Genomic DNA, 26158 nt, shown 5'->3' with positions numbered 1-26158 from the left:
CCACAATTGCAACCAATCCTTGGCCGCCTGATGACCATGGCTCGACGGCGACCGATTTTGGGCCGCCTAACAACCACGCCTCGGCGGCAAACTATCCACGTCCTGAGGTTTTCATCTGAAGCTATCAGCTGCAGCCGTCTGGTTCCTGCTATGCCTTTGGGTTCCTCCTTTAGGATGTCCACCCAGCCGGAATGCAGCGCATTGGGTGGCCTGGACAGCCACCAGACAGACTTGTGATCTGAGGGTGAAATGAGGGTGTAGTGACAATGCATGTGGCAGGGGGCTCCTGTTTGCAATAGTTTAAACCCAAAAATGCTCTAATCTGTATTTTTAGTAGTCAGTGAGTTGGATTTACGTGTGTAAAACACGGTTTGGTAGGCTGGTCAAGCTTCTAAATGTTTGTCTGGTCCGGTCTGGTCTGCATATGGGAACAAGTGGGTTAGGTGTAAAGGAGGAAAAACCAAAAAAAAAAACTAATTAAAAGGAGCATGAAAACAAAACCTTGCTAGGCACGATAGCCGGGGCCCAGATGTCACTGCTCGCAAGACATTCGGAGCGGATGTGTACTGAGCGTTTCAGTCCCCACTGACTTTTCCCGGGCCCCCAAACGGGGTAGCTCAGAGCCCTGGCCAGATGCCCTCCTGTGGGGAAGGATCCGATGTGTCCTTGCCACCATGTGTGTGAGGTGGGTGGCTAGGCCAGTCTTGCCCGACAAAAGGGGCTGGCCTTTCTGGCCAGCTGCAAAGGGGGTGATTCCCCCGTCCAACTCTGGGACCAAAAATAAAGCTGCACCGCCTCTGAATGTCACCTTTCCATTTTGAGATTTTCCATTTATGATTAATTGCATGTGGTTGTTGAGAATACTTAATATCTGCAATGTGGCATTTTGTTGTGTGAGGTGAAAACATTTGATCTGGTTCGGTTGAGATCTGACATCAGATATTCAAATTGCAGCAACACAATCACGAGTGGCACTGTTCCAATGGTAAGACTGGTGGCGTACATGTAAAGTTCTCAACATATTACATAATATTCAACTCCAGTGAAGATTTTGATTAGTTCATCCGGGGTTCCAGTAGGTTTTCAGTACCTTTGGGGGTTGCTCGTGCTCCAGCCATTGTCCCAGCCAGAAGGAGGAAGTGTCAGTGGATTCAGCAAGAAAGAGAAGCCTGTTGGTGAGCCTCTTCAGGCTGGCTTGGAACCTTGGAGGTTAATTCATTTAGGATCAGGGAGCAAAACCAGAGGCCTCTGTCTCAGCTTTGATGCCATTTGGGACTGGTTTGTAATGCGTTTAGCATCGATGCGCGAAGTTAAAGCAGGCATCCCCTTGGTCGTCTGCCGAGGCATCTTGCCCTTGAGACATATGCAGCTTGGTTTGGCGTTTGATGGTTACAGTGCCGCCGGATGTCCATTGCAGTATCAAATTAATTAGCTTGAATACAAGGTAAGTAGGCGGCACGCTGATGGAACTGGGTAGAGCGTTGGCCTCACGGTTCTGAGGACTGGGTTTCAAATCCTGGCCCCGCTTATGTGGAGTTTGCATGTACTCCCCATGCCTGCGTGGGTTTCCTCAGGCTACTCGTTTTTCCTCCCACATCCCAAAAACATGCAACATTAATTGAAGACTCTAAATTGACCCCCAATGTGATTGTGAGTGCGACTGTTTTCTGTCTCCATGTGCCCTGTGATTTGCTGGCAACCAGTTCAGGATGTACCCTGTCTCCTGCCTGTTGACAGCTGAGATAGGGTCCAGTACTCCTGCGACCCTTGTGAGGATAAACGGCTAAGAACATGGAGGGATGGAACATCATCGCTCATGGGTAAACAACGGCGCTGAACGCAGGAAAACTTACAACCTAGTCAGTGAATTTTAAGCCCTCGCTAAATCTTATGGTCATCAAACTGAATGAGGGAGCTGGACCAAGTAAGAAGGCAAAAACATTTCACTTTCATACAGAATGGGAGGTGGACTTTTTTTTCCACAATGTCATATTCGAAGTGCATTTGCATTTGTGGAGTGGAATTTTCGGACTCTTCTTGGAAAACACAACACCGACTTCCCGCCAAAAAACGAGCTGAGAAAGAGAATTAAGGAACTAATATCCCAGTTGTCCGGACAGCAGTCATTTTTCACTCAACAAACTTCAAAAGTGAATGTCGCCACCGAAGCATCCTTTGGGTGTGTCACTTTGTCATTAAAAATTAGCCCTTCCTAGAGATGGTAAAAGAGGCATTCGTTGAAGCAGATGACTCATTGTGTGGGGACTTTAAAAATAACAACAAGGGGCTCTGGTCTTTCTGCCCAGCTGCAAAGTGGGTGATTCCCCCTGTCCAACTCTGGGACCAAAATGAAAGCTGGACCGCCTCTGAATGTCACCTTTCCATTTTGAGATTTTCCATTTAGGATTAATTGCATGTGGTTGTTGAGAACACTAATATTTGCAATGTGCCATTTTGTTGTGTGAGGTGAAAACATTTGATCTGGTTTGGTTGAGATTTGACATCAGAATTTGCAGCAATACAATCACTAGTTGTCTGGACAGCAGTCATTTTACACTCAACAAACTTCAAAAGTGAAAGCCACCAAAGCAACAATCCCGGTGTGTCATATCATCATTAAAAACAAGTCCTTCCGAGATGGAAATATGGTAAAAGAGGCATTCATTGAAGCAGCTGACTCATTGTGCGGGGAGTTAATAAGGCAAAGATATAATCCTCAATCAAAGCACTGCATCTGTCAAGACATCCAGGTACATGTCGCTGGAAAGCCATGGCTGAGGATTTAACCTGGCAAATGTGGAACGACATTGGAGATTGTGTGTTTCTTACTGCAGTTGGACGTATCTATGGATGTGAATTACACAGCCCAGATTTGCATTTTCTTTTGTATGGTGTTTGGTGATATCACTGCAAAAAAGGAGCCATTAACACTACTTCCCATGAAAGAACAGATGCAAAATTTCATATACGGCAACTGTGTTGTAGCTGTTCAGCAGGCGACAGAAGCCCGAGCACAGTTGGGCGAGGATGGAACATGCTTCCCGAAGGAGAGACCGTTCGTCGTTGTGAATTGGAGGTGGGTAGCCTCAACATAACATATTTCAGATGTTTAAAAAGGTTTTATCAAGAAAACAGCTCCCAGTGTACAAATTGGTGTCTATCACCACAGTTTGAGCACCTGCGTTGGTTGGGCGTGTGAATGGATTGATTGCCAAGTGCTGGCAGGAGGATGCGTGACCAGACTTTTTGTACCTTGAGCTGCAAGGAAAAAACAAAACAGTGACCAATATCATCAGCTCAGTTAACGCTTTCAAACAAAAAATTGCAATATTTTCCCTTAAAGCACCATGATTTGGCAAATTTCCAGAACCAGGCCTCAGTGCTGCAGACACAAGGGAAGGCATGTGAACAACTTGACAGTGTATGTTACATGGAGCAGATCGACAGTTGTCTGTCAGAGTTTGACAAATACTTTCAAGACTTTTCTTTGCTTGAGCCAGTCGCTACATTCATGTGCTATCCTTTTCAGGAAGACGTTGAGGTTGATTCACTCACATCAAACATTGCAGCACTGAACCCTTCTGGAGTGAAAAAAGAAATTTTGACTCTACAAACCAACATTGAGGTCAAGATGAGAGCTCATGGACAATTGTGGAACTTCCTTGCAGAGGAAAAGTACCCCAACATGAGGAAATGTGCTATCTCCTTTGAATTATTCGGCTCCACTTATTTATTGAGTCACCCTTTTCTGTCGACGCCAAACGCACCACAACTGCGTCGGAAAGGGTTGACGAGTCTTTGACCGCCCAGAGGCGGTGTGGATTTGCTGCTGACAAGCACATTCGTTGTGAAATCCATTTCGGATGGCTGTTTCCGTGGTCATCAGGCCTTCGTCGAGTTTCGCGGCGCCATCAGCCGCCACTGTCGCGTCAAACAAGGCGTCCCACAGGGTGGTGTGCTGTCGCCTGTTCTGTTCAACTCGTACATCAGCAGCATGCCAGCGCTGCCACTCGGCATTCGCGTCGTCGAGTACGCCGACGACACGACGGTGCTTGCATCCGGCCCGATCGTCGCCGACCTCGTCGTTGCCCTGAACGCCTATTTGCCTCGCCTTGTACAGTTCTTCACGGATCGTAACCTTCAATTCTCAGCGCCAAAATCAACTGGAACTGGAACGCCGAATTCAACCTCGACCTTGGAATTCAAATCTCCGGCAACGTGATTCCAACGGTGAACCAGCCGAAGCTGCTTGGTGTGACATTCGACACCCATTTTACGTTTGCCGCACACGCGAAGGACTTCAAGTCACTTCGAGTCAATGCCCTGAAAGCACTGGGTGGCGCCTCCTAGGGTGCCAACAAGGAGGTGCAGGCCACCAGTTACAAAGCCATCGGACAGCCCCTGCTCAACTATGCCGCCCCGATCTTGTCACCTAACCTAGCAGACAGCCATTGGAGGGAACTTCAGGCCAGCCAACCTGATGGACTCCACCGACCACCTGCACGTTGAAACCAAGACCCTGCCCGTCCATCAACACAACGAACTGCTGTCTAGGCAGTATTTGCTTCAATGCCATTGATCGGGTCATCCAAACAGCGACCTGGTACGTCGCATCCAACCACAGCGTCTCAAAATCTACAAAATCTCTCGTTGGGAAACGGACATAGACCAGTTCGTCGGCACCAACGGACGGCTAGACGACCAACAGTACAAGCATGGACTTTCTGAACTCCACACATCGGCCGTCACTAACACCAGGTTGGCCTACAAGCCTAACATCGTCCTTGGGGGCTACCCACCTCCAATTCACGACAACAAACGGTCTCTGCCTTGGGAAGCACGTTCGCCCAACTTTGCTCGGGCTTCTGTCGCCTGCTGAACAGCCACAAAACAGTTCCCGACGTCTACCCATACTGTGGCACCGGGCCACACAACATGCCGCACCTGTTCAAGTGCCCGGCGTGGCCTACTATGCTCACGGCAGAAGATCTGTGGCAGCGACTGACCGAAGCAGCCGCTTTTCTACAGCTATAACGCTTTCGCATGATTGTCTACGTCGACGCAGCAACACTGTCACGCTGGCTATCACAACAATAACAAAAGTCACCCTTTTCTTACATGAAGATTATTAAGTCCAAATACTGTTCCACCATGACTGATGAACATGAAAGATGTTAATCGTTAATTATTATGTGTGTTTTGCAATATTGGCTCATTCAGTTATTCAAGGTACATCATTATAAATTGTATATACAAAGAATCATCAATACATTTGAAAATAATTAGATGTTTTGGATTTTTGTAGTGGATAGATCATTTTGACTTGGTCATTTTGTTAGTAGCTAGTAGTTAGTAGTTGATTTTGGCAAGAGGCGGGGTACACCCTAAACTAGTCGTCAGCCAATCGCAGGGCACATATAAACAAACAACCATTTACACGCACATTCACTATTAAAGTTTTCAATCAAACAACAATAAATATTTTTGGGATGTGGGAAGAAACCAAAGTACTCGGAGGAAACCCATGCAGGCACAGGCAGAACAAACTCCACACAGGTGACGCAGGATTTGAACCTTGGTCCTCAGAGCTCTGAGGCAGATGTGCTCACCAATCAAACACTGTTTCGCCTGTTGTCGTTGTTATTATTATTCTCTGTGGTACTTGCTCTACCAAATGTGACTTGAATCTATGAGACCAGCATCAAACTGAAGGTGAGATGTTATGTTCATGTACATTTAATAATGTATGCCCATACAGACACAGTGGACACCATCACTCCAGACAAACTGAGAGGTCTCAGAGACATGTTGAACAGCAGTGCTATGGACATCATGTACTACACTAGCCCGCTTTACAGAGATGAGGTGAGACTATTTTATGGCCACCTGTAAATTCGTACAGAGCCTCAGAGGCCATGGACATCTGGCACTTGGTTGTTATCGGGAAAAAAACATTTTTAAAATGGTTTAATGTTTCTGTAAATAGTGAATTTGCAGAAAAGCAACAGCAATAATTCCTTGGTTATATCTTTCATATATGACTAATTTTCATTGTGTTTGTTTGTGAATGTAGATTACCCGAGGTCTGACTCTTGAGCTGAACCGTCTTTACTCACTTTTCTGCTCGCGAAATCCAGACTTTGAAAAAAATGGGAAGGTCTCCATCGTGTCACACTCCTTAGGCTGTGTCATCACTTTTGACATCATGACCGGTTGGGACCCGGTACGCTTTCATCATTTAGAAGTGCTTGATCCTGAAGAAACTAAGGCCCGCTGGCCAAGTGTGGAAGAGCGCCATCTTCAGGAGCAACTCAGACTCACACGCCTCAGGTACTTAACTGGATTAAATATTTATTGTAGATTTTTTTTCAATTACTACTTCTGCTACAAAACTTTGTGAATGGATGGTGCATTAACCAAAGGAAAAAAACAATACTATGCAGGGTACATTTTCACAACAGCAATCTTCGAATTAATTCAATCAAAATTGCATGTACACTAATACGAGAATGTAATGTCTCATGTAAAATGCACATTTTCCCCCAAAACTTGTCAAAAATCGAGTGTGCATTATATAAACGTATAGGAGAAAAATCAAAAAGACTTTCTCATTTTATGAATGTATGCTACTATCTAGGGGTTATGGAAAAAACTGTTCACTTTCACTCCACTATCCCACTGTCCCCTAGAGTTTCTGAAAATGTTATACACTTTCCTCCTAGTAGGCCACCTGGAGGTTGTCAAAAAGGTGTAGCCTAGACTATCATTCTAGACATTCCAATATGACAGGCGTACATATAAAATCATATACGTGCAATTGTGCTCATAAGTTTAAATACCCTGGTAGAATTTGTGAAAGGTTTTTTTAAATACAACATATGACTGAAAAACACCCATCATTAATTTCTTCATGGTTCTGTTTTGTCTTATCTTGCTTTGAATGGTTTGAAATGTACCCATCCAACAAATTTTCTCTGGGTAATCAAACATACGAGCAATAATAAAAGTTAGGGCTGTATAACTTTTACAGCCCTAACTTTTAACTTTTAAAGTTAGGGCTGTATATTTGTACAAAGAAGAGGAGGAAAACAAAGAAGAGGAGGAAACCGGATCCAGCGTCAGAAGAAAAAGAGGAATGCACAGAGCCTACAACTGAGTGTAGGGACTTTGAATGTTGGGACTATGACAGGAAAAGCACAGGAGTTGGTTGACATGATGATTAGGAGAAAGGTTGATATTCTGTGCATCCAAGAGAGCAGGTGGAAAGGTAGTAAGGCTAGAAGTTTGGGAGCAGGGTTTAAATTATTCTACCACGGAGTAGATGGGAAGAGAAATGGAGTAGGGGTTATTTTAAAGGAAGAGCTGGCTAAGAATGTCTTGGAGGTAAAAAGAGTATCAGATCGAGTGATGAGACTAAAATTTGAAATTGAGGGTGTTATGTATAATGTGGTTAGCGGCTATGCACCACAGGTAGGATGTGACCTAGAGTTGAAAGAGAAATTCTGGAAGGAACTAGATGAAGTAGTTCTGAGCATCCCAGACAGCGAGAGAGTTGTGATTGGTGCAGATTGTAATGGACATATTGGTAAAGGAAACAGGGGCGATGAAGAAGTGATGGGTAAGTACGGCATCCAGGAAAGGAACTTTGAAGGGCAGATGGTGGTGGACTTTGCAAAAAGGATGGAGATGGCTGTAGTGAACACTTATTTCCAGAAGAGGGAGGAACATATAGTGACCTACAAGAGCGGAGGTAGAACCACGCAGGTAGATTATATTTTGTGCAGACGATGTAATCTGAAGGAGGTTACTGACTGTAAAGTAGTGGTAGGGGAGAGTGTAGCTCGACAGCATAGGATGGTAGTATGTAGGATGATTCTGGTGGTGGGTAGGAAGATTAAGAAGACAAAGGTAGAGCAGAGAACCATGTGGTGGAAGCTGAGAAAGGAAGAATGTCGTGCGGCCTTCCGGAAAGAGGTGAGACAGGCTCTCGATGGACAACCGAAGCTCCCGGAAGACTGGACGACGACAGCCAAGGTGATCAGAGAGACAGGCAGGAGAGTACTTGGTGTGTCATCTGGTAGGAAAGGGGAGAAGGAGACTTGGTGGTGGAACCCCAAAATACAGGGAGTCATACAAGGAAAGAGATTAGCGAAGAAGAAGTGGGATACTGAGAGGACTGAGGAGAGGTGAAAGGAGTACATCGAGATGCGACGTAGGGCAAAGGTAGAGGTGGCAAAGGCTAAACAAGAGCCATATGAAGACATGTACACCAGGTTGGACACGAAAGAAGGAGAAAAGGATCTCTACAGGTTGGCCAGACAGAGGGATAGAGATGGGAAGGATGTGCAGCAGGTAAGGGTGATTAAGGATAGAGATGGAAATGTGTTGACTGGTGCCGGTAGTGTACTAAATAGATGGAAAGAATACTTTGAGAAGTTGATGAATGAAGAAAATGAGAGAGAAGGAAGAGTTGAAGAGGCAAGAGTGAAGGACCAGGAAGTGGAAATGATTACTAAGGGGGAAGTCAGAAAGGCACTACAAAGGATGAAAAATGGAAAGGCAGTTGGTCCTGATGACATACCGGTAGAGGTATGGAAGCAATTTGGAGAGATGGCTGTGGAGTTTTTGACCAACTTATTCAACAGAATACTAGCGGGCGAAAAGATGCCTGAAGAATGGAGGAAAAGTGTTCTAGTTCCCATTTTTAAGAACAAAGGGGATGTTCAGAGCTGTGGGAACTATAGAGGAATAAAGTTGATGAGCCACACAATGAAGTTATGGGAAAGAGTAGTGGAGGCTAGACTCAGGACAGAAGTAAGTATCTGCGAGCAACAGTATGGTTTCATGCCTAGAAAGAGTACCACAGATGCATTATTTGCCTTGAGGATGCTCGTGGAAAAGTACAGAGAAGGTCAGAAGGAGCTACATTGTGTCTTTGTGGATCTAGAGAAAGCCTATGACAGAGTACCAAGAGAGGAACTGTGGTACTGCATGCGTAAGTCTGGTGTGGCAGAGAAGTATGTTAAAATAGTACAGGACATGTATGATGGCAGCAGAACAATGGTGAGGTGTGCCTTAGGTGTGACAGAGGAATTTAAGGTGGAGGTGGGACTGCATCAGGGATCAGCTCTGAGCCCCTTCCTGTTTGCAGTGGTAATGGATAGGCTGACAGATGAGGTTAGACTGGAATCCCCTTGGACCATGATGTTCGCAGATGATATTGTCATATGCAGTGAAAGCAGGGAGCATGCAGAGGAACAATTGGAAAGATGGAGACATGCACTGGAAAGGAGAGGAATGAAGATTAGCCGAAGTAAAACAGAATATATGTGCGTGAATGAGAAAAGTGGAGGGGGAAGAGTGAGGCTACAGGGAGAAGAGATAGCGAGGGTGGACGACTTCAAATACTTGGGGTCAACAATACAGAGCAATGGAGAGTGTGGTCAGGAAGTGAAGAAACGGGTCCAAGCAGGTTGGAACAGCTGGCGAAAGGTGTCTGGTGTGTTATGTGACAGAAGAGTCTCTGCTAGGATGAAGGGCAAAGTTTACAAAACAGTGGTGAGGCCGGCCATGATGTACGGATTAGAGACGGTGGCACTGAAGAAACGACAGGAAGCTGAACTGGAGGTGGCAGAAATGAAGATGTTGAGGTTCTCGCTCGGAGTGACCAGGTTGGATAGGATTAGAAATGAGCTCATTTGAGGGACAGCCAAAGCTGGATGTTTTGGAGACAAGATTCGAGAGAGCAGACTTCGATGGTTTGGACATGTTCAGAGGCGAGAGAGAGTGAGTATATTGGTAGAAGGATGCTGAGGATGGCGCTCCCAGGCAAAAGAGCGAGAGGAAGACCAAAGAGAAGGTTTATGGATGTGGTGAGGGAAGACATGAGGGCAGTTGGGGTTCGAGAGGAAGATGCAGGAGATAGGCTAAGATGGCAAAAGATGACACGCTGTGGCGACCCCTAACGGGACAAGCCGAAAGGAAAAGAAGAAGAAGAAGAAGGGCTGTATATTTGAAATTAAGAGCAAGTGAATGAAAAAACTGTGTTCAAATAAAATGCTTAACTTCAGAATAATTTGAAAAACTAACGAAGTACAGAAACTTTGTTGCTATTTGATTATATCAGGAGAAGCAAATTCCATCCATCCATCCATCCATCCATCCATCCATCCATCCATCTATCCATTTTCTACCACTTATCTGCTTTAGCAGGGATAACCAGACTTCCCTCTCCCAGCCAATTGATCCTCTTTCGGGGGGATCCTGAGGCAATCCCAGGCAATTTTGTGACGGTCGTTCTGTGCATATGCACTCAACAACAGTTCAGTACCCACCCTATTCGGAGTGCTTAGAGGTTGTCCTCGAGAGCGCTCCCTTTGGAGATGCCATCGTTCTGCTGGGGTACTTCAATGCTCACGTGGGCAATGACAGTGAGACCTGACAGACTGTAACGAAGTCATGAGAGATGTGTGACCAAGGGCGAGAGAGAATTGGTTGTGGCTGCAACTCACCCATTGGTCGCAGGCGAGAGGTCTTATTAGCCATGCAGATCAGGCACGCGCTGACATACTCCTTCACGTCCCTTCCCAGGTTTGGCCACCAAAACCATTGTTCAATTACTGAGCGGGTATTCACCATGCCGGGATGGTAGACGGTCTTGTTCGTGTGGGCCCTCAGGTACTCCAAGTTCTTATGATCAGTAAGGACCGGGAATGGCTCTTGCCATCCCTCCAGTCAGTGCCTCCACTCTTCCAGCGCCTTTTTGTCCACCAATAATTCTCCATCACCCACCTCATAATTCTGTTCGCCCGGGGTCAGTCTCTTAGATAAGAAGCCGTATGGGTGAAGTCTCCCATCCCTCACACACCTCTGGGAGAGTACTGCTCCCATTCCCGAGTCCGATGCATCCACTTCCACCACAAACTGCCTCTCTGGATATGGCATGATGAGGACTGGAGCTGTGGTGAAACTTGACTTAAGTATGTCAAAGGCCTCCTGGCTGGTCACATCCCACTCAAATGAATTGGGGGGTGAAGTGAGGGTGTGCAAGGGAGCAGCTATGGAACTGACGTTCCTGATGAACTTTCGGTAGAAATTAGCTAATCCTAAGAATCTCTGCACCTCCCTGTGATTGGTGGGGGTGGGCCATTGGAGAACAAAGTCGACCTTACTGGGATCCATGCGGATCTGTCCCTCGGCCAAGATGAATCCCAGGAATGTGACGCAACGCCGGTGAAACTCGCACTTCTCCATCTTGACATATAGGTTATGTCGTAGTAGCTGCTGCATCACCTCCCTGACGTGCTCGATGTCGGAAGCTTTGTCTGAAGAAAAGATCAAAATATCGTCGAGGTAGACGAACACATTCTTGTTCAGTCTCTCCAGTGGCACATCATTTATCAAATTCTGAAAAACTACTACCGCCGGGAGAGATGTGTGCACCCAAACCGGTGAAACTCCGCGACTGATAGGAGCGACCTGGACTGGGGTAGAAACTGGGGTAAATAGTAATGTTAGCGGCGCTAGCCTGAAATGCTAGCCATGGTTCTAATCGGACACAGATTTCGAGACGTTTTTGGTTGGTAACCTGAAGAGCAGTCTCCTGCTCGGCCAGGCATCTGCCCTAGATCTGTAGAGAGCGGCAGATGGCTTCTGAGTCAGCTGAGTCCATGTCATGGCCAGATTGTTCTGTCATTATCAGAACTCTAGTGTGGACCCAAATCCACGACTAGGTAGGCAGGGAGGCAGTTAAAGGAAGGTCTTTATCCGTTCCAAGGTCGTAAGCCGGGAGGTCAGTCAGAGAGAACAGCAGTATCAAGGACGTTAAGCTTACTGGGTTGGTTGGAGGACAGGCAGAGGTTGATACACTGGGATTCAGGATCAGAAACAAGGAAGTGCGAGAACGAGGCATGGATGGCAACAATCTGGCAAAGCCAGACCATCTGCTGGGTCCTATATATATTAGGGTTCATTATCACCGATGAGCTGCAGGTGTGTAGGGGACCTGCACAGCCAGGGCTGGGATTGGCAGGACTATGACAGATACTGAAACATTACCCGTGTTATATCCCAGAAATATTTTCAATGTAACTCAGGGGTCCCCAGACTTTTTTCCTGCCAAGATCTACTTTTCAAGCAGCCAGCCTATTACGATCGACGAGCGTGGCGGTGGTGGCCGGGATAGGGGGAATGCACGCGCGCATCTCCGCGAATGCTGTAAATAGGATGCCGGCTTGCGAGAACACTCCTTTATGTACGTGCGCTTGACATATTGGCCACACCTGAATCAAGCGACAGGGTGGATGATAGTCTAACAGCTTTCTTTTTTTTGGGGGGGGCACGCCGGGCAGTAATGTCACTGATTGTTGTCTTTAGGTGTTGTTTCACAGCTGTCACATTTATGTCATCAAGTGCAGTTGATAGACTTGGCCGACCCCTTCAATGGCTGTTTCTCAGTACATCAGTAGTTTCCCGTTTCTTTTTCAGGAAATTCCAAATTGGTGTATTGGATATGCCCTGTTTGCTTAATGGCTATGATCCATGATCCTTCCTCTCCCAACATCAAAATAGTATACTTTTCTCCCATCAACAGCTCTTTGGTTTTCAGGTTAACAGCAAATGCAGTTTTGACTGGTCAAAGCCAAAATCAAGCACTATCTAATGTTTAAGCAATCATCTTAACAACACCTGAGCAACTCCAAACACTGTCACCATACTTTTGCATACTTGAAAAGTGGGTGGCTTCAAAAGGTGCTATGTCCTAATTTGTGGGACACATGATACAGATGTAAATACCATGAAATAAAAGATGGAATTATGAAATTCCATCCGAAGTTCATCTTTTGATGTGCAACATAATATCATCAGAATACAACAAAACAAAGTAATTGACCTTGCGATCAAATTCATTTGGATAGGACTGTGGCAATGCTAAATTGAGTTGCAAATAGATGGGCTAATATTTGTTTCTGTGCGTTTTCTTGGTTTGTTTGGACGTGCATGAGTACAAAGGGTAAAATATCTGTTTTTTTTCTGCACAGGTTGAGGGATTTGGAAGATCAGTTCCAGGGTCTACAGACCTTGTCTTGTGTTGCAGTTCCGGCATTGAAATTCAAGGTAATTTGTAAAGCTAAAATTCATTTAAGATGAATTGTCGGAGACATCACTGCCAATCATCACAGGGCTGGGGTGAAGGTATCACAATCCACTGCATGAAGAACACTTTGAGAGAAGACATATAGAGGCCATACTGCATGATCCAATACACTCATCAGTAAAATGAAGCCCAGAAGGGCTGTGAGATCTATTGACCCAGATCAGATTTTGAAGCACAGAGTCCAAAGCCAACATGGTGGACCAGCTTTTAGCTGCTATGCTGCATTTAAACAAAATAAGTTCCCAATTGAATTGAATTCAGGCCCAGGTATCAATATCTGTAAATCCAGGTTAAAACTCCACTTTTGCTTTTTAAAGCACTTCCACATTTATATAGTCTTTCCTACACTCTATGTTGTATTTACTTTTAAAAAATGTTTTAAAGATGGTTTTTATTTTTGTCTTTATTTTTTAAATGCTTCTGATTATGTATACCACATTAAGGTACCTTGTGTATGAAATGCACCATATAAATACATTTGGGAAAAATATCTACATAAACAGCAAGGTTGAAAACCAACATTGAATGCCTATGACCTTTGGTGCTTCAGGCAACAGTGCATTAAAAAACAGCATCATTGTGTAAATGGCATTGAAAAGTAGGTTCAGCAACACTTCAGATAGCCATTGTTAGTTAACAGAGTTCGTCCCTATATCTACTGTATGAATACAAGTTTAAAAAAAAACACGTAATAATGACGTTCAGAAGCATCGTTGACTTCTCTGGGCCCAAGTTTATCTACGACAGATTGATGCTAAATGTAATTATGTGCTCTAGTCTGACGAGTCCACATTTCAAATTGTTTTTGATAATCTTGGGTGTCGTTTTCTCCGTTCCAAAGATGAAAAGAAGCATCTGGAATATTATCTGTGCAAAGCTCAAAAGCCAACATATGTGATTGCTTGGGGGTGCGTTATTGGAAATGACATGGGTATATTGCACATCAGTACGTTGAAGCAACCTATGATGCAATCCAACAACATCTTTTTCAGGGAAGTGCCTGCCTATTTCACAAAGACAATGCAAAGCCACATTCTACATGTGTTAGAATGGTGTGGCTTTGTAGTAAAGAAGTGTGAGCACTAGATTGGCCTGCCAGAAGTCCAGACCTGTCTTCCACTGAAAATAAGTGGAACACTATTATAAAGCGCAAAATAGGACACACTGGACATTACGCAAGAATGAAAAAGAATTCCACCTAGAACTCTTCATCCGTGTCCTCAGTTCCCAATTGCTAATTGAGTGTTGTTAAAAGTAAGTAATAGAACTCAATTGCCCCTGTCCCAGCTCTTTTAAATTGCTGCAGGCATTAAATTCAAAATTAATACATATTTGCAAAACAAGTTTTAGTTTGAACATTGTCTTCTCTATGTTGGGTTGAAGGTGCACGAGCTTATGAAGGGGAGCCAAGACTTCCCTCTCCCCAGCCAGTTTATCCATCTCTTAACGAGGGATCCTGAGTCATTCCCAGGCCAGCCAGGAGACATCATCTCATCAGTATGTGCTACAGTGGCGTGAAAAAGTATTTTCCCCGTTTCTGATGGCAGTTTATTTTTTTTTGTCTATTACACACACAGGTTTCAAATCATCAAACCAATTCTAATGTCACACAGACAACTCAAGGAAATCCAAAATCCAGTTTTCAAATGACAATTCAATTTATTGAGGCACAAAAAAAAATCCAAACATTTCAGAACCTTTGTGAAAAAGTAATTACTTTCAAAGTCATTTTGACTAATCAAAAATATGGGAAAGGTGAGTTCAATTTCACAAGCCAAAACTGATTACCACTATACTTGTTCAATCAAGAAATCACTGTAATAGAATCTGTCAAAGAGCATGAAGTAGGCTTCAAGATGTCAAGAACCAATGCATTATCCCGTGATCCAAAGAAATTCAAGAAGAAACAATAAAAAAAGTGATTGAAATCCATTAGTCTAGAACAGGTTACAGAGCCATTTCCAAGTCTTTGGAGCTCTAGCGAACAACTGTCAGAGCCAAACTTGGAACAGTGGCAAATCTGCGCAGGAGTGGACAACCAACTAAAATTACTCCAAGAGTGCGACCTCATTTATGAGGTCAAAAGAATCTCGAACAATATCTAAAAACTTGCAGACCTCGCTGACCTCAGTTAAGGTGGTCATGACTCTACTATAATAAAGACTGATCCCCTCTCGGAAGACCGAGCTTGTGTTGTCTCTGAGTTATATTAAAATTGGCTTGAAGATTTGAAACCTTTGAGTGTGGTAGATATACAAAAAAAAAAAAACCAGAAATCAGGAAGGTGATGAATACTTTTTCACAGAACTGTAGGTTGTCCTTGGGCCTCCTCCCGGTGGGAGGTGACTGGAACACCTCACGAAGAAGTACAGATAGTATCCTAACCAGATGCCCGAGCCATCTCATTTCAGCTTGACTCTGATCCCCTCTCAGAAGACTGAGCTTATGCCCCTATGGATAGATCCACGCAGGGTGCCTAAGCCACGCCTACTTAGATACTGTTGTTATGCACCCCAAGCTACCGGTCAAAATGGCGGACTCAATGTGGCCGAACTGTGTTATGAGCGATTCATTAGAGCAAATTCTCCATAGTATTTCTGTATCCTTTCTGCCTATGGTATCAGAAATATTGACAGAGTGTACAGAAAAGGCCTGAATTAATAATTGTTAAGATTTCACAAACGGTAACGCCAGTTAAAGTTTCTGCATTGTGTTGGCTGCCCATGCGAAAGAATGAACCGCCTCATAGACTAATGTTGGACATTGAATGTGATAAGATTTCTGATGCCTATTGTTCATGCACGCAGGTTAAATTTAAATTTTTACTCTACATAAACATGTCGATTCAAAATGATATCTGCGTTCTTGGTGGATAATTGATTTACATAAATTATGGCAGTATGTGTGTCCTCTATAGGTCTGAACGTACGTACTGTACACATAAATGTAGGCCCAAAATATTTGTATTAACGTGATGTGTTTTCATGCATAAGAATGCTTGAGAGCAGAGCCGAGGTGCGGCTGGAAACTTTGAGTTTCGTCCGGCTCAGGTAGAGCTTCCTCCTTCCTTTATAGGTGTTACACCGACTGAATAATTTACCTTGGAAAAGATGGCTTTGTGCTGATTTATCTTCGATACGTTCAGATGGTTGTGAGGTCGGCCACATGCATTAATCCACCGTTTGCATTGATGTAAATTATGCTTTGGAGTGGGAAAGCGCACGAGATATCCTCCCAGTAATTTCTCTGGATAGCGCTCATCTCCATTACACGTTCCCCAGCCACATCGAAGTCCCATATTTCCCAATCGGATACAAGCAGGACGATACACTCGCAGTTCAGAGGCTTAAAGTAACCATGCGCTCTCTTTGTTTGTGGGTGAAGGCTCGCAGCTGCGGGCAGCATGGGCTGAGGTCAGAAAATGACGCTCACTGATTGGTCAAAAAAGTTGTCAATCCTTCTCATGTATCCTTGCATTACATGGTTTTGTATACTGTGTTAGACTTTTCCGCTTTCAAGAGCGATGTTCTTTTTTTAATCTTTCAGGTGGAGAATTTCTTCTGCATGGGCTCACCTCTGGCAGTATTCTTGGCATTACGAGGCATGCGTCCAGGAAGCAATGTTTTGCAGGACCATATTCTCCCCACGTCAATCTGCAAACGCCTCTTCAACATATTCCATCCCACCGACCCTGTGGTGAGTTCATTTTAGGTACAGGTGATGATTTCCTGCTTTGCAACGCTGCCTGCTATCCCTCCTCCTGCACACCTTTGGGCAGCTGCAGGCTGATCAGCTGGTATCACACTTCATGGACTTTTCACCCCCTTTTACCAGTACATCTCCTGGAAGAGGGCAGGGGCTTGATTGGGATGTGTCCCTGCCAAACCCTGCAGCTACCCTCACTGGGCTGTTGTGCCTTAATCACTATCCTTGCTCCGAGTACCTTGACTTATACACCTTCTCCACCACCTCCCTGAGCTTGCCTCTGAAATACTGGACACCCAGAGGATGGGCAATCAACAGTTTTGGTCTTCCCAATTTAAATCTTGACTTCTGTTTAGCCTCTCGTGGTCTCAGGAATGGGATGTCTAAATATTGACTATGTCTATCAGGTTTCATCTTCTTCAGCACCAAGTTGTGCCGCCATTTGAGATGGCCCTGTAAAAATGCAACATTCCACCCTTCTGTTGAATTCCCTCAGTGACTTTGATGCGGAACAAGCACTTCTTACCTCCAAACCATGGGAGAGATCAGTGATCAGGAAACTTGTCATACACTGTCCTTACAAAGAGGACATTGAACACCCTCTGGCCAATGTGTCCTTGCTCCCTGTTTTCCCTGGTATACAGCCTTTATGAGTTGCCAGTCCTGCACCACTTATGAGACCTCTTACACAACCCTTGTCTTCCTCTGCCCCCATGTGTGTCTGTTTTGTTGGATTCTCCCCAAGACTTTCTTTTGTGCCAGATGACTTGGTCCACCTCCTCTTGGTCTTCCATTTACACTTTAAACAGTCATCTGTGCATTTTTCACTGCTTCATCCATTGATTCCCTCAGCTTGAACAGAAGATGGTTATTCTCCTGTTCATATCCAAGGTTTATGAACCTCAAAGGGATTTTTGACAAACAGGCTTGTGTCACAGAAGCGGCGGAGAAGGCCCAACCACTTCCTATAGTAGAAAATTGTAATTGCCAACATAGCTTGCTGGCCGAGGATAATTGTAACTCGCTCATCTTTAGGGGCAGCATTGCACGGTTATAACGAGTGAGCTGATAGCCCCACACCTTTTCCTAGTTTCCTCGGAAGCTGGCTGACGTCAATCATTGTGAGCCCCTCTCTGAGCTGTCTTTGGGCCAAATTCCCCATCTGCCTATCAGACAGGTTGGCTATATACTCTTTTGGATTTAGATAGGTTTATGTCATAGTCTCCTCACCAGGTGTGAAGACCATTTTTTTTTATCCCTCATCCCTTTTCTAATTGACAGGCTCCTTTGACATTGATGGCTTGTCAGCTCACGAAGGAGCCTGAGGAGCCGTGCAGAAAGCTGAAATACTTGGCTATAATGACATTGACGTAAGATCGAATGTGAAATATTTCCTTTGAGAACTCAACCCACTTGTACAATATCGATTCACATTTGCTATGTCAAGCCACACCACGTTAGCATCGCTTTTATAAAACAATTGGTTTTCTTCGGACCATCAGTCTGGGAGTAGGAACAATTGTTGGGACGTAGCAGCAACCCCAGGTGTGGAGAGGAACTGCAAACTCAAACCAGGGGGACTTTCATTTGATGTTAACCAAGAATAAATCTTTGTTTGGATATTTCATGAACTCTGCTTTTCTTTGTGCCTTAATAAATTGAATTGCCATTCAAAAATGCATTTTTGTATTTCCCATGGTTGTCTCTGAGTGATAGAATTGGTTTGATGATTTGAAACGTGTGTGTGATATGCAAAAAAAAAGAGAGAGAGAAATCAGGAAGGGGGAAAATACTTTTTCAAGGCACTGTATCTTTTGGCAAGAGATGGGGAACACCCTGAACTTGACACCATCCTATCGCAGGGCACATATAAACAAAAAACATTTGTGCTCACATTCACACCAACACACAATTTAGAGGCTTCAACCTACTGTGCATTTTTGGGGAATTTGGGAGGGAAGAAGAATACGTGGAGAAAACCCATACAGGCATGAGGAGAACTTGCAAACCTCCACAGAGGTGAAACTGGATTTGAACCCAGGACCTCAGAACTATGAGACATATTGTGCTAACCAGTCATCCACCATGCCCCAAAACCAAATCCTTAAACTTCAATATATGACGTTGGTCCAGCGTTTGCAGCGTAAACCGCTCAAGATCTTCAGGAAAGGCTGTCCACAAGGTTTAGGAGTGTTTACACAGGAATATTTTACCATTCTTCCAGAAGAGCATTGATGAAGTCAAAAACAGAAGACCATTGAGATGAATGACGCCTAGCCTGTGAGCCAGGGCTTCTTGTGTAATATCTATTGGGTTGAGGTCAGGACTCTGTGTAGGACTATCAAGTTCATCCACACCAGACTCTATCATCCATGGCTTCATGGACCTTAATTTGGTGCACGTTGGATGTCATGTTGGAAGAGGTAGGGGCCGACTCCAAACTTTTCCTATAAAGTTGGGAGCATGGAATACGAAAAAATCCTTTGGTATCCTGAAGTATTCAGATTTCCTTTCACTGGAACTTAAGAGGGCTGTCATGGTCCTGCCGGTCCCTGTCACTGACACAGCATACACCTGCAGCAATCAGTGAAGCGCACACCTGCGCCTCATACCCCGTAATTAGGACAGATACAAATAGTATCGTACAGTCTGGCCTTTGCCAGATCGTTGCCTCACGCCTGGTTCCCGCACTCTTGTGATTCCGTTCCTGATCTCCCGTGTACTGACTCCTGCCTGCCCACTGACCTGCCTCTTACGCCTGACGTCCTTGTTACTGCTGCTCCCGTTGACTGCCTGCCTGATCCCCGACACCGAATTGAATAAATACGAGTCCATCAGACTGCTGGATGGAGAAGTGTGATCCATTACTCCAAAGAACATTTCTTAACAGCTCAAGAGTCCGGTGGTGGCGTGCTTTACACCACTGCATCTGACGTTTTGCATTGCACTTGTTGATGTATGGCTGCAACTGTCAGTCTGAAACCCATTCCATGAAGCTCTCTGGGCACCATTCTTGAGCTCATCTAAAGACCACGTGAAGTTTGGTGATCTGTACCGATTGAATTGGCAGAAAGTTGGCAACCTCTTCACACGATGCGCCTCAGCATCTGCTTGCTTACGCTGGTCCATCAGGTTACGTGACCTGACACCTTATGACCAAGTTGGTCATTCCCAAATGCTTTTGTGTTCTCATAATATGGCTGACAGTCAATTGTGGAATATTTAGGAAGGTGGAAATTTCAAGAAAGGACTTGCTGCCCAGGTGACATCCCCTCACAGTTCCAAGGTAAAATCCACTCAATGACTCAGCGACTTATTGCTTCAGACATATTTATAAAAACTGCAGGGTTAGGTGCTTGATTTTATACACCTCTGGCCACGGAAGTGATTGGAAACATCTGATTCCGATTAGTTGGATGGGTGACATTTAGCAAGATACAGTGAAGAAAATAAATATTTGAACACCCTGCTATACTGCAAGTTCTCCCACTTAGAAATCATGGAGGGGTCGGTAATTTTCATCGTAGGTGCATGTCCAGCATCATGCTTTGGGGGTGTTTTTCTGCACATGGGACAGGACAACTGCACTGTATTACAGAAAGAATGACCGCGGCCATGTATTTGTGAAATTTTGGGGAACAAACGCTTTCCCTCAGTCAGAGCACTGAAGATGGGTCGTGGCTGGGTCTTTCAACAGGACAGTGACCTGAAGCACACAGCCAGGAAAACCAAAGAGTGGCTCCGTAAGAAGCATATCAAGGTTCTGGCGTGACATACCCAGTCTCCAGACCTAAACCCAATAGAAAGTCATCGGAGGGAGCTGAAACTCCATGTTTCTCAGCGACAGCCCAGAAACCTGTCTGATCTAGAGATCTGTGGGGAGGAGTGGGCCAAAATCCCTCCTGCAGTGTATGCAAACCTGGTGAACAACTACAGCAAGGGTGCCCAGACTTCTTTTTTTATCCTAAGATCTACTTTTCAAGCAGCCAGCCTCTCGTAAGCTACCTACGACGGGGTTGATGATGATTGATGCTCCCAAACCGTTTTAAGGTTAATGTTATGTTGCCTCCTATATTTAAAATACAGAATTAGCTTTTTATGCACTGTATTATCTGTGCTGTCATCCTGGATCAGGCTGTGCCAAGGTGGAATTTTAAAAGTACACACCATTTCATCCTCCGCTTTCTACTTTGGCTTCAGAGCAGACATTTCCCACTCGGAAAAGACAAAATCTCATCCAGTTTCACCACTTTTTCTTCGATTATTCACATACTCCGACAATCCTTGCATCTTAAAACAACACCATTTCTTTTTTAACTCGCTCCATTAATATCGAAAGTAAAAATAAGCAGCGTGTCTAGCTCGTCTTTGCTCTACGTTGCCCAGACTGTGTTGCTAACTAAAGCAGTGGTGGTGGACACTGTCATTATAAAACTGAAAAAATGGGCTGCGTAAGTACTGTAACCCCTCCATGATTTCTAAGTGGGAGAACCTGAACTATAGCATGGTGTTCAAATACTTATTTTCTACACTGTAATCTAGCATTTGGGTGTGTGAAAGGGTGAATAAGAGGCATACACGTTGTAGATTTTGTAGATTGTGTCTATGAAGGTCCTCCTATTTACTGAAATTAGATTATAGAACAGATCTGACATATTCAATGGGATGCACACTGAGCACAGAAATGTGCCTATGCGTTTTCTGTTTACTTCGTAAAGACTTTGCGAAGCCCGGTCAGAAACTATGGATGTATCAAATATTGACCGTGGGACATTTTTGTTTGGTCTATTGGAAACACATGACATAATGTTAATACAAGCATATCAGAGGTAGAACAGCTTCCCAGAAGGGGTCGCATTCAAATTTTAGTTGTTTTACTTGAACTAAGATAGGAAACCAATGTAAAATTAAAAAAAAAGATACTTTCTTCAGCCGAAATAACTTTTTTCTCTCTGCTTTTTTTAGGCGTACAGATTGGAACCTCTTATCTTAAAGCACTACAGTAATATTGCACCTGTTCAAATTCACTGGTAAGTTAAGTTGTAATGTACATTTGTAATCAGTGTGTAGTGGTTCACACAGCTGATGCATGGGCTTCAGAATTGAATTCCCAATCAAAAGCCATCAGTGTGAATGTGAATTAGTGTCTCTAAAGTGTCATCCATATGACTGACTCGACGTCCCTGAACAGGCTCAGTAAGAGAAAATGGATGGATGGTTCTGCTTATATTTTTGTATTGGGTGCCTCTGATTCATTTGATGAGATCCCATATTGACCTGGACAACTTTAAGACTAAATTGAAATGCTTGGTTTAAAGTTCTGGTGTTAATTGGTAAGACAGCACAAACTCAAAATAATATTTGGTTCAGTGTTGTTAATCCACACGGATTTTAAATCAACAGTTGTTGAAGCTGTTGATATGGTCATGTTTTGGAGATGACATTGTATTTTCCCTTGATCCACGGTGTTGACATTTGGAACACATTGACCACCTGGAAGTGTGGCAATTTAGATTTTGTTGGTTGCAAATCTCAGCAGATACCATACAACTGCAATACACTGTTTGGTTATTTGGTCAGTGTTAGATAGCCAACTTGATGCTTTTATTTTGATTTTTTCTGATGTCATGACACAGAAAGAGAGTTTCCTAACGAAGACACATATCGTCAGTTTGAAATGCAATGTTTGAAGATCAATGCTCCAAGGGAACCATCGTCCAAGTGTCGCATAGAGCCCCTCGACTAGAAGATGTATTGAAAGTTGTCAGTCAGCTTCTGTCACTTTGTGTGTAGCTATGTCTTGAGGCACCTCCTCAAGGATGTGTTTTAAGTCAAAGTTCATGTTGATTTGTGTGTCTCTGATGTGACAGGTACAACACAACCAGCCCCATGCCATATGATCACATCCGCCTCACAATGCTAAACCTTCCCAAGGAAACAACCTCTATATCAGACTCTGAAAGCCTTCCCAGCCCCTGTACCTCTCCGCCCCAGGCACGACGTCACTATGGAGAGTCCATTACCAGCTTGGGCAAGGCCAGCATAATGGGTAAGCACTTTGGAGGTTAACCATACTATAGATACAGTTTATAATGAGAATAAACATTCTTTCGGATTGTCCTGTTAGCGGTCGCCACTGCGTCTCATCTCAGATGAACGCTCATATTTGTTTGGCACAGTTTTTGCGCCAGATGCCAAACCTGACGGTGGCAGCCCCAGTGAGAAACCAACTCACGACCCCTGGTTTACCAAACCAATGGTCAGACCACTGAGCTATGGGACCCCTTCAGTTTATAATAATTTAAAAAACAAATCACTGATAAATTTAAATATTATCAAGTAATGTGATAAATTACATTGACAAGATCAATGAATAACTGCAATATTTAGGGAGTGCGATTGTCAATCAAATACGCTCTATATGCTAACCCCTCAACCGATGCTCAGCTAGGGAAGTATATAGTGTGTCTTACATAATAATTTGTATTTGCTCTGTCAAAATGTTAAAAATTCCTTTCTATAATTGAATACATAAATAAATTATGGTTCCCACTACATCCTAATTCATCATTTGACCAAGAATTTAGAAAAATTCCAGGCTTCCAACTGTGGATACCGTGTACTGTGAAAATATTTAAGAGCTCGACCTCAACCCCATCAAGCACAAAAATGTTTTTGTGGATCAATGGACAGTTTGGAGGAAAAAGAATACTAAGTTGCAGCCAAAGAGCACCAAACATACTGGGAAGCATGGAAGTGGAAACATCATGCTTTGAGGTTGTTTTCTACAAAGGGACCAGGATGACTGATCTGTGTAAAGGAAAGAATGGATGTGAGATATTTAGTAAAAACATCATCAGCAACGGCATTGAAGAGGAAAAAAAAAAAGATGAAATGGTTGGGTAATCCAGCATGACCATGTTCCCAAGCACAACGCTAAGGCACTGAAGGGGTGGCTTCATAAGAAGCATTTCAAGGTCCTGGAATGGCCTAGTCAGTCTCCAGCTCTCAACCCCAGAAAAATCTTTGAAGGGAGTTGAAAGTCGATGTGTGGCCCAGTGATATCCACAAAAGATCACTGCTCTGGAGGAGATCTGGATGGAGGAATGGGCAAAAATAGCAGCAACAGTGTGTGAAAACCTTATGAAGATTTACAGAAAACATTTCACCTATGTCATCGCCAACAAGGAAACCATCGCCAGTGTATTAACATGTTATTGTGGTACATAGACCTCACACTTACGTCCGTAAATCACTCGCGTTACCAGAACCATTCCTACCTCGTTGTATTATCCTCGGTCTCCAGTGCTCCTTGTATGCCCCCACCTCACTGTCCCCTCCATTCATGCCCCTCAGCTATTGCGCTTCTGACATGGCCGTGCCGGTCCCTGTCCAGGCTTTGCCGGCCCCCGACGTGGCACGCACCTGCAGCAATCAGTGGAGGCGCACACTTGCTTCACGTAATCATGGCCTATACAAATAGGACCACACGTACAGTCTGGCCTTTGCCAGATCGTTTCCTCATGCCTCGTTCCCGCACTCTTGTGATTCCGTTCCTGATCTTCCGTGTACTGACTCCTGCCTGGCTACTTACCTGCCTTTCATGCCTGCCAATTTCATTAGCGCTGCTTCCGTGGACTGCCTATTTGATTCTCGACACCGCACTGAAAAAAGATGTTTCCCACACCGCCTATTCGGCCCCTGAGTTGTGCATTTGGGTCCAACCCCATGTTCTGGTTGTGACAGAACGATCTGGCCATAACATGGACCAAGCTGACTCAGCTTCGCTCCGTCAGTCCCTGCAAATCCAAGGAAGACGTATTGACGAGCAGGAAGCTGGTCTCCAAGTGACTAATCACCGGCTACATCAGATATGTGCTCGGCTGGATTCCTGGTTCACGTCCATGTCCAATGCTACCGACACCAGTCCGAAGGCAGCTACCGCCGCTATGAGTCCAAGTCCATATGAGCCCGATCCTCTGCAGGGCGCTGAACCCCAGTGAACCATGTGCTCAGTACTCTCCCGGCCCGAGCGGTTCTCTGGAGACTCTGATAATATTAAGCCCTTTCTCACCCAATGTGATACTTTGAGTTACAGTCCTCCGCCTTTCCCACGACTGCTCCCGGTTAGCTTTCGTGATCTCCCACCTGACGGGGAGCGCAGAAGTCCATGCCACAGCTGAATGGAGCCTCGGTTTCGTCACGTCGCACCTGGTCCTCCTTTATGGGAGCAATGACGCAGGTATTCCAATACATGTCCTCAGAATGTGAGTAGGCGACTTTGTTGGTCTTGCTCCGGAAGGGGCAACGCAGAGTTGCAGATTATGCGATCGAGTTCCGCATCCGGGCGGCCGAAAGCCGGTGGAACGAAGGAGCACTCCTCGACGTGTTCTTCCTGGGCTGTCGCCCGTGATCCAAGACAGCCTTGTCTCATTGGAACTGCCTACGAACCTGGACTTGCTTATCACCCTTGCCTTGATGATCGACCAGAAGCTCGCGATACAGGAACAGGTCGAATCACTACAGGGGAATGCCCGGCAGAACCCCGGACCGCACAACGCTCTCCAACTGGCCCATGTTGATGGGATGGAGCCCATGCAAGTCGAGGGGGTCAACAGCTCCCCCGAGGAGTGCCAACAACCCCGGCGAGAGGGTCGCTAATACTACTGCGGACGCCTGGGCCACCTTGTGGCTCGTTGTCCGGTCAAGCCTGCACGACCCGCACTCAGGGTATCCGTGACGGTGAGTTTAAACTTCACTGCGGGCAGTTCGACGCGGTCCCTGCTTCATGTGACACTAAGCACAGGTGTTTATGTACAGCTACGGCGTTCATCGACTCTGGGTCAGACGCCAATCCCCTGAACCCACGACTAATTGACTTACTGGGCTTAAGAGACATTTAGAATGCAGTGTCTCCGGCACGCTTATGCGGCTAATAGCAGGTTTTTGTGCCAAATAACTCACCGCACTCAGACTATGGACATGACGTTCCCTGACGCACACACCAAACGCTTGAATTTCCACGTTTTCGACTCCCAGAATAGTGACTTCATTCTGGGGAGCCCCTGGCTCAAGCAGCATAACCCCCTCATTGACTGGGCCTCTGGCCAATCAAGCCACAGGGCTCGAAATGTGGTGTCATGTGCCTTGCATGCCCTCAGAAAAGGGACCGCCGGTCACTCTGTAATTACCACGGGACTCGCAGCCGGAGCCGGACTTGACTCTAGTGCCTCCCTGGTATTCTGATTTGAAGGAGGTGTTCTCTGAAGCAAAGGCTAAGTCTCTTCCGTATCACCC

General features: G+C 44.9%; 1 protein-coding gene across 3 annotated transcripts in view; it reads left to right on the top strand.

Moving 5' to 3' along the window:
* ddhd1b (DDHD domain containing 1b) overlaps positions 1-26158 on the top strand; it is an 85568-nt gene that overhangs the window by 21653 nt on the left and 37757 nt on the right. For all 3 annotated transcript variants that reach the window (XM_061811463.1, XM_061811462.1, XM_061811464.1), the window contains exons 6-11: positions 5759-5865; positions 6074-6330; positions 13041-13116; positions 16703-16852; positions 21827-21891; positions 22732-22910. In XM_061811463.1, the coding sequence (XP_061667447.1) occupies positions 5759-5865; positions 6074-6330; positions 13041-13116; positions 16703-16852; positions 21827-21891; positions 22732-22910 (834 nt within the window). The remainder of the gene's footprint in view (positions 1-5758; positions 5866-6073; positions 6331-13040; positions 13117-16702; positions 16853-21826; positions 21892-22731; positions 22911-26158) is intronic.

Source organism: Syngnathoides biaculeatus, chromosome 23 (assembly GCF_019802595.1).
Source record: "Syngnathoides biaculeatus isolate LvHL_M chromosome 23, ASM1980259v1, whole genome shotgun sequence".
Classification (NCBI taxonomy): Eukaryota; Metazoa; Chordata; class Actinopteri; order Syngnathiformes; family Syngnathidae; genus Syngnathoides; species Syngnathoides biaculeatus.
This window is presented reverse-complemented; position numbering and strand designations above follow the sequence as displayed.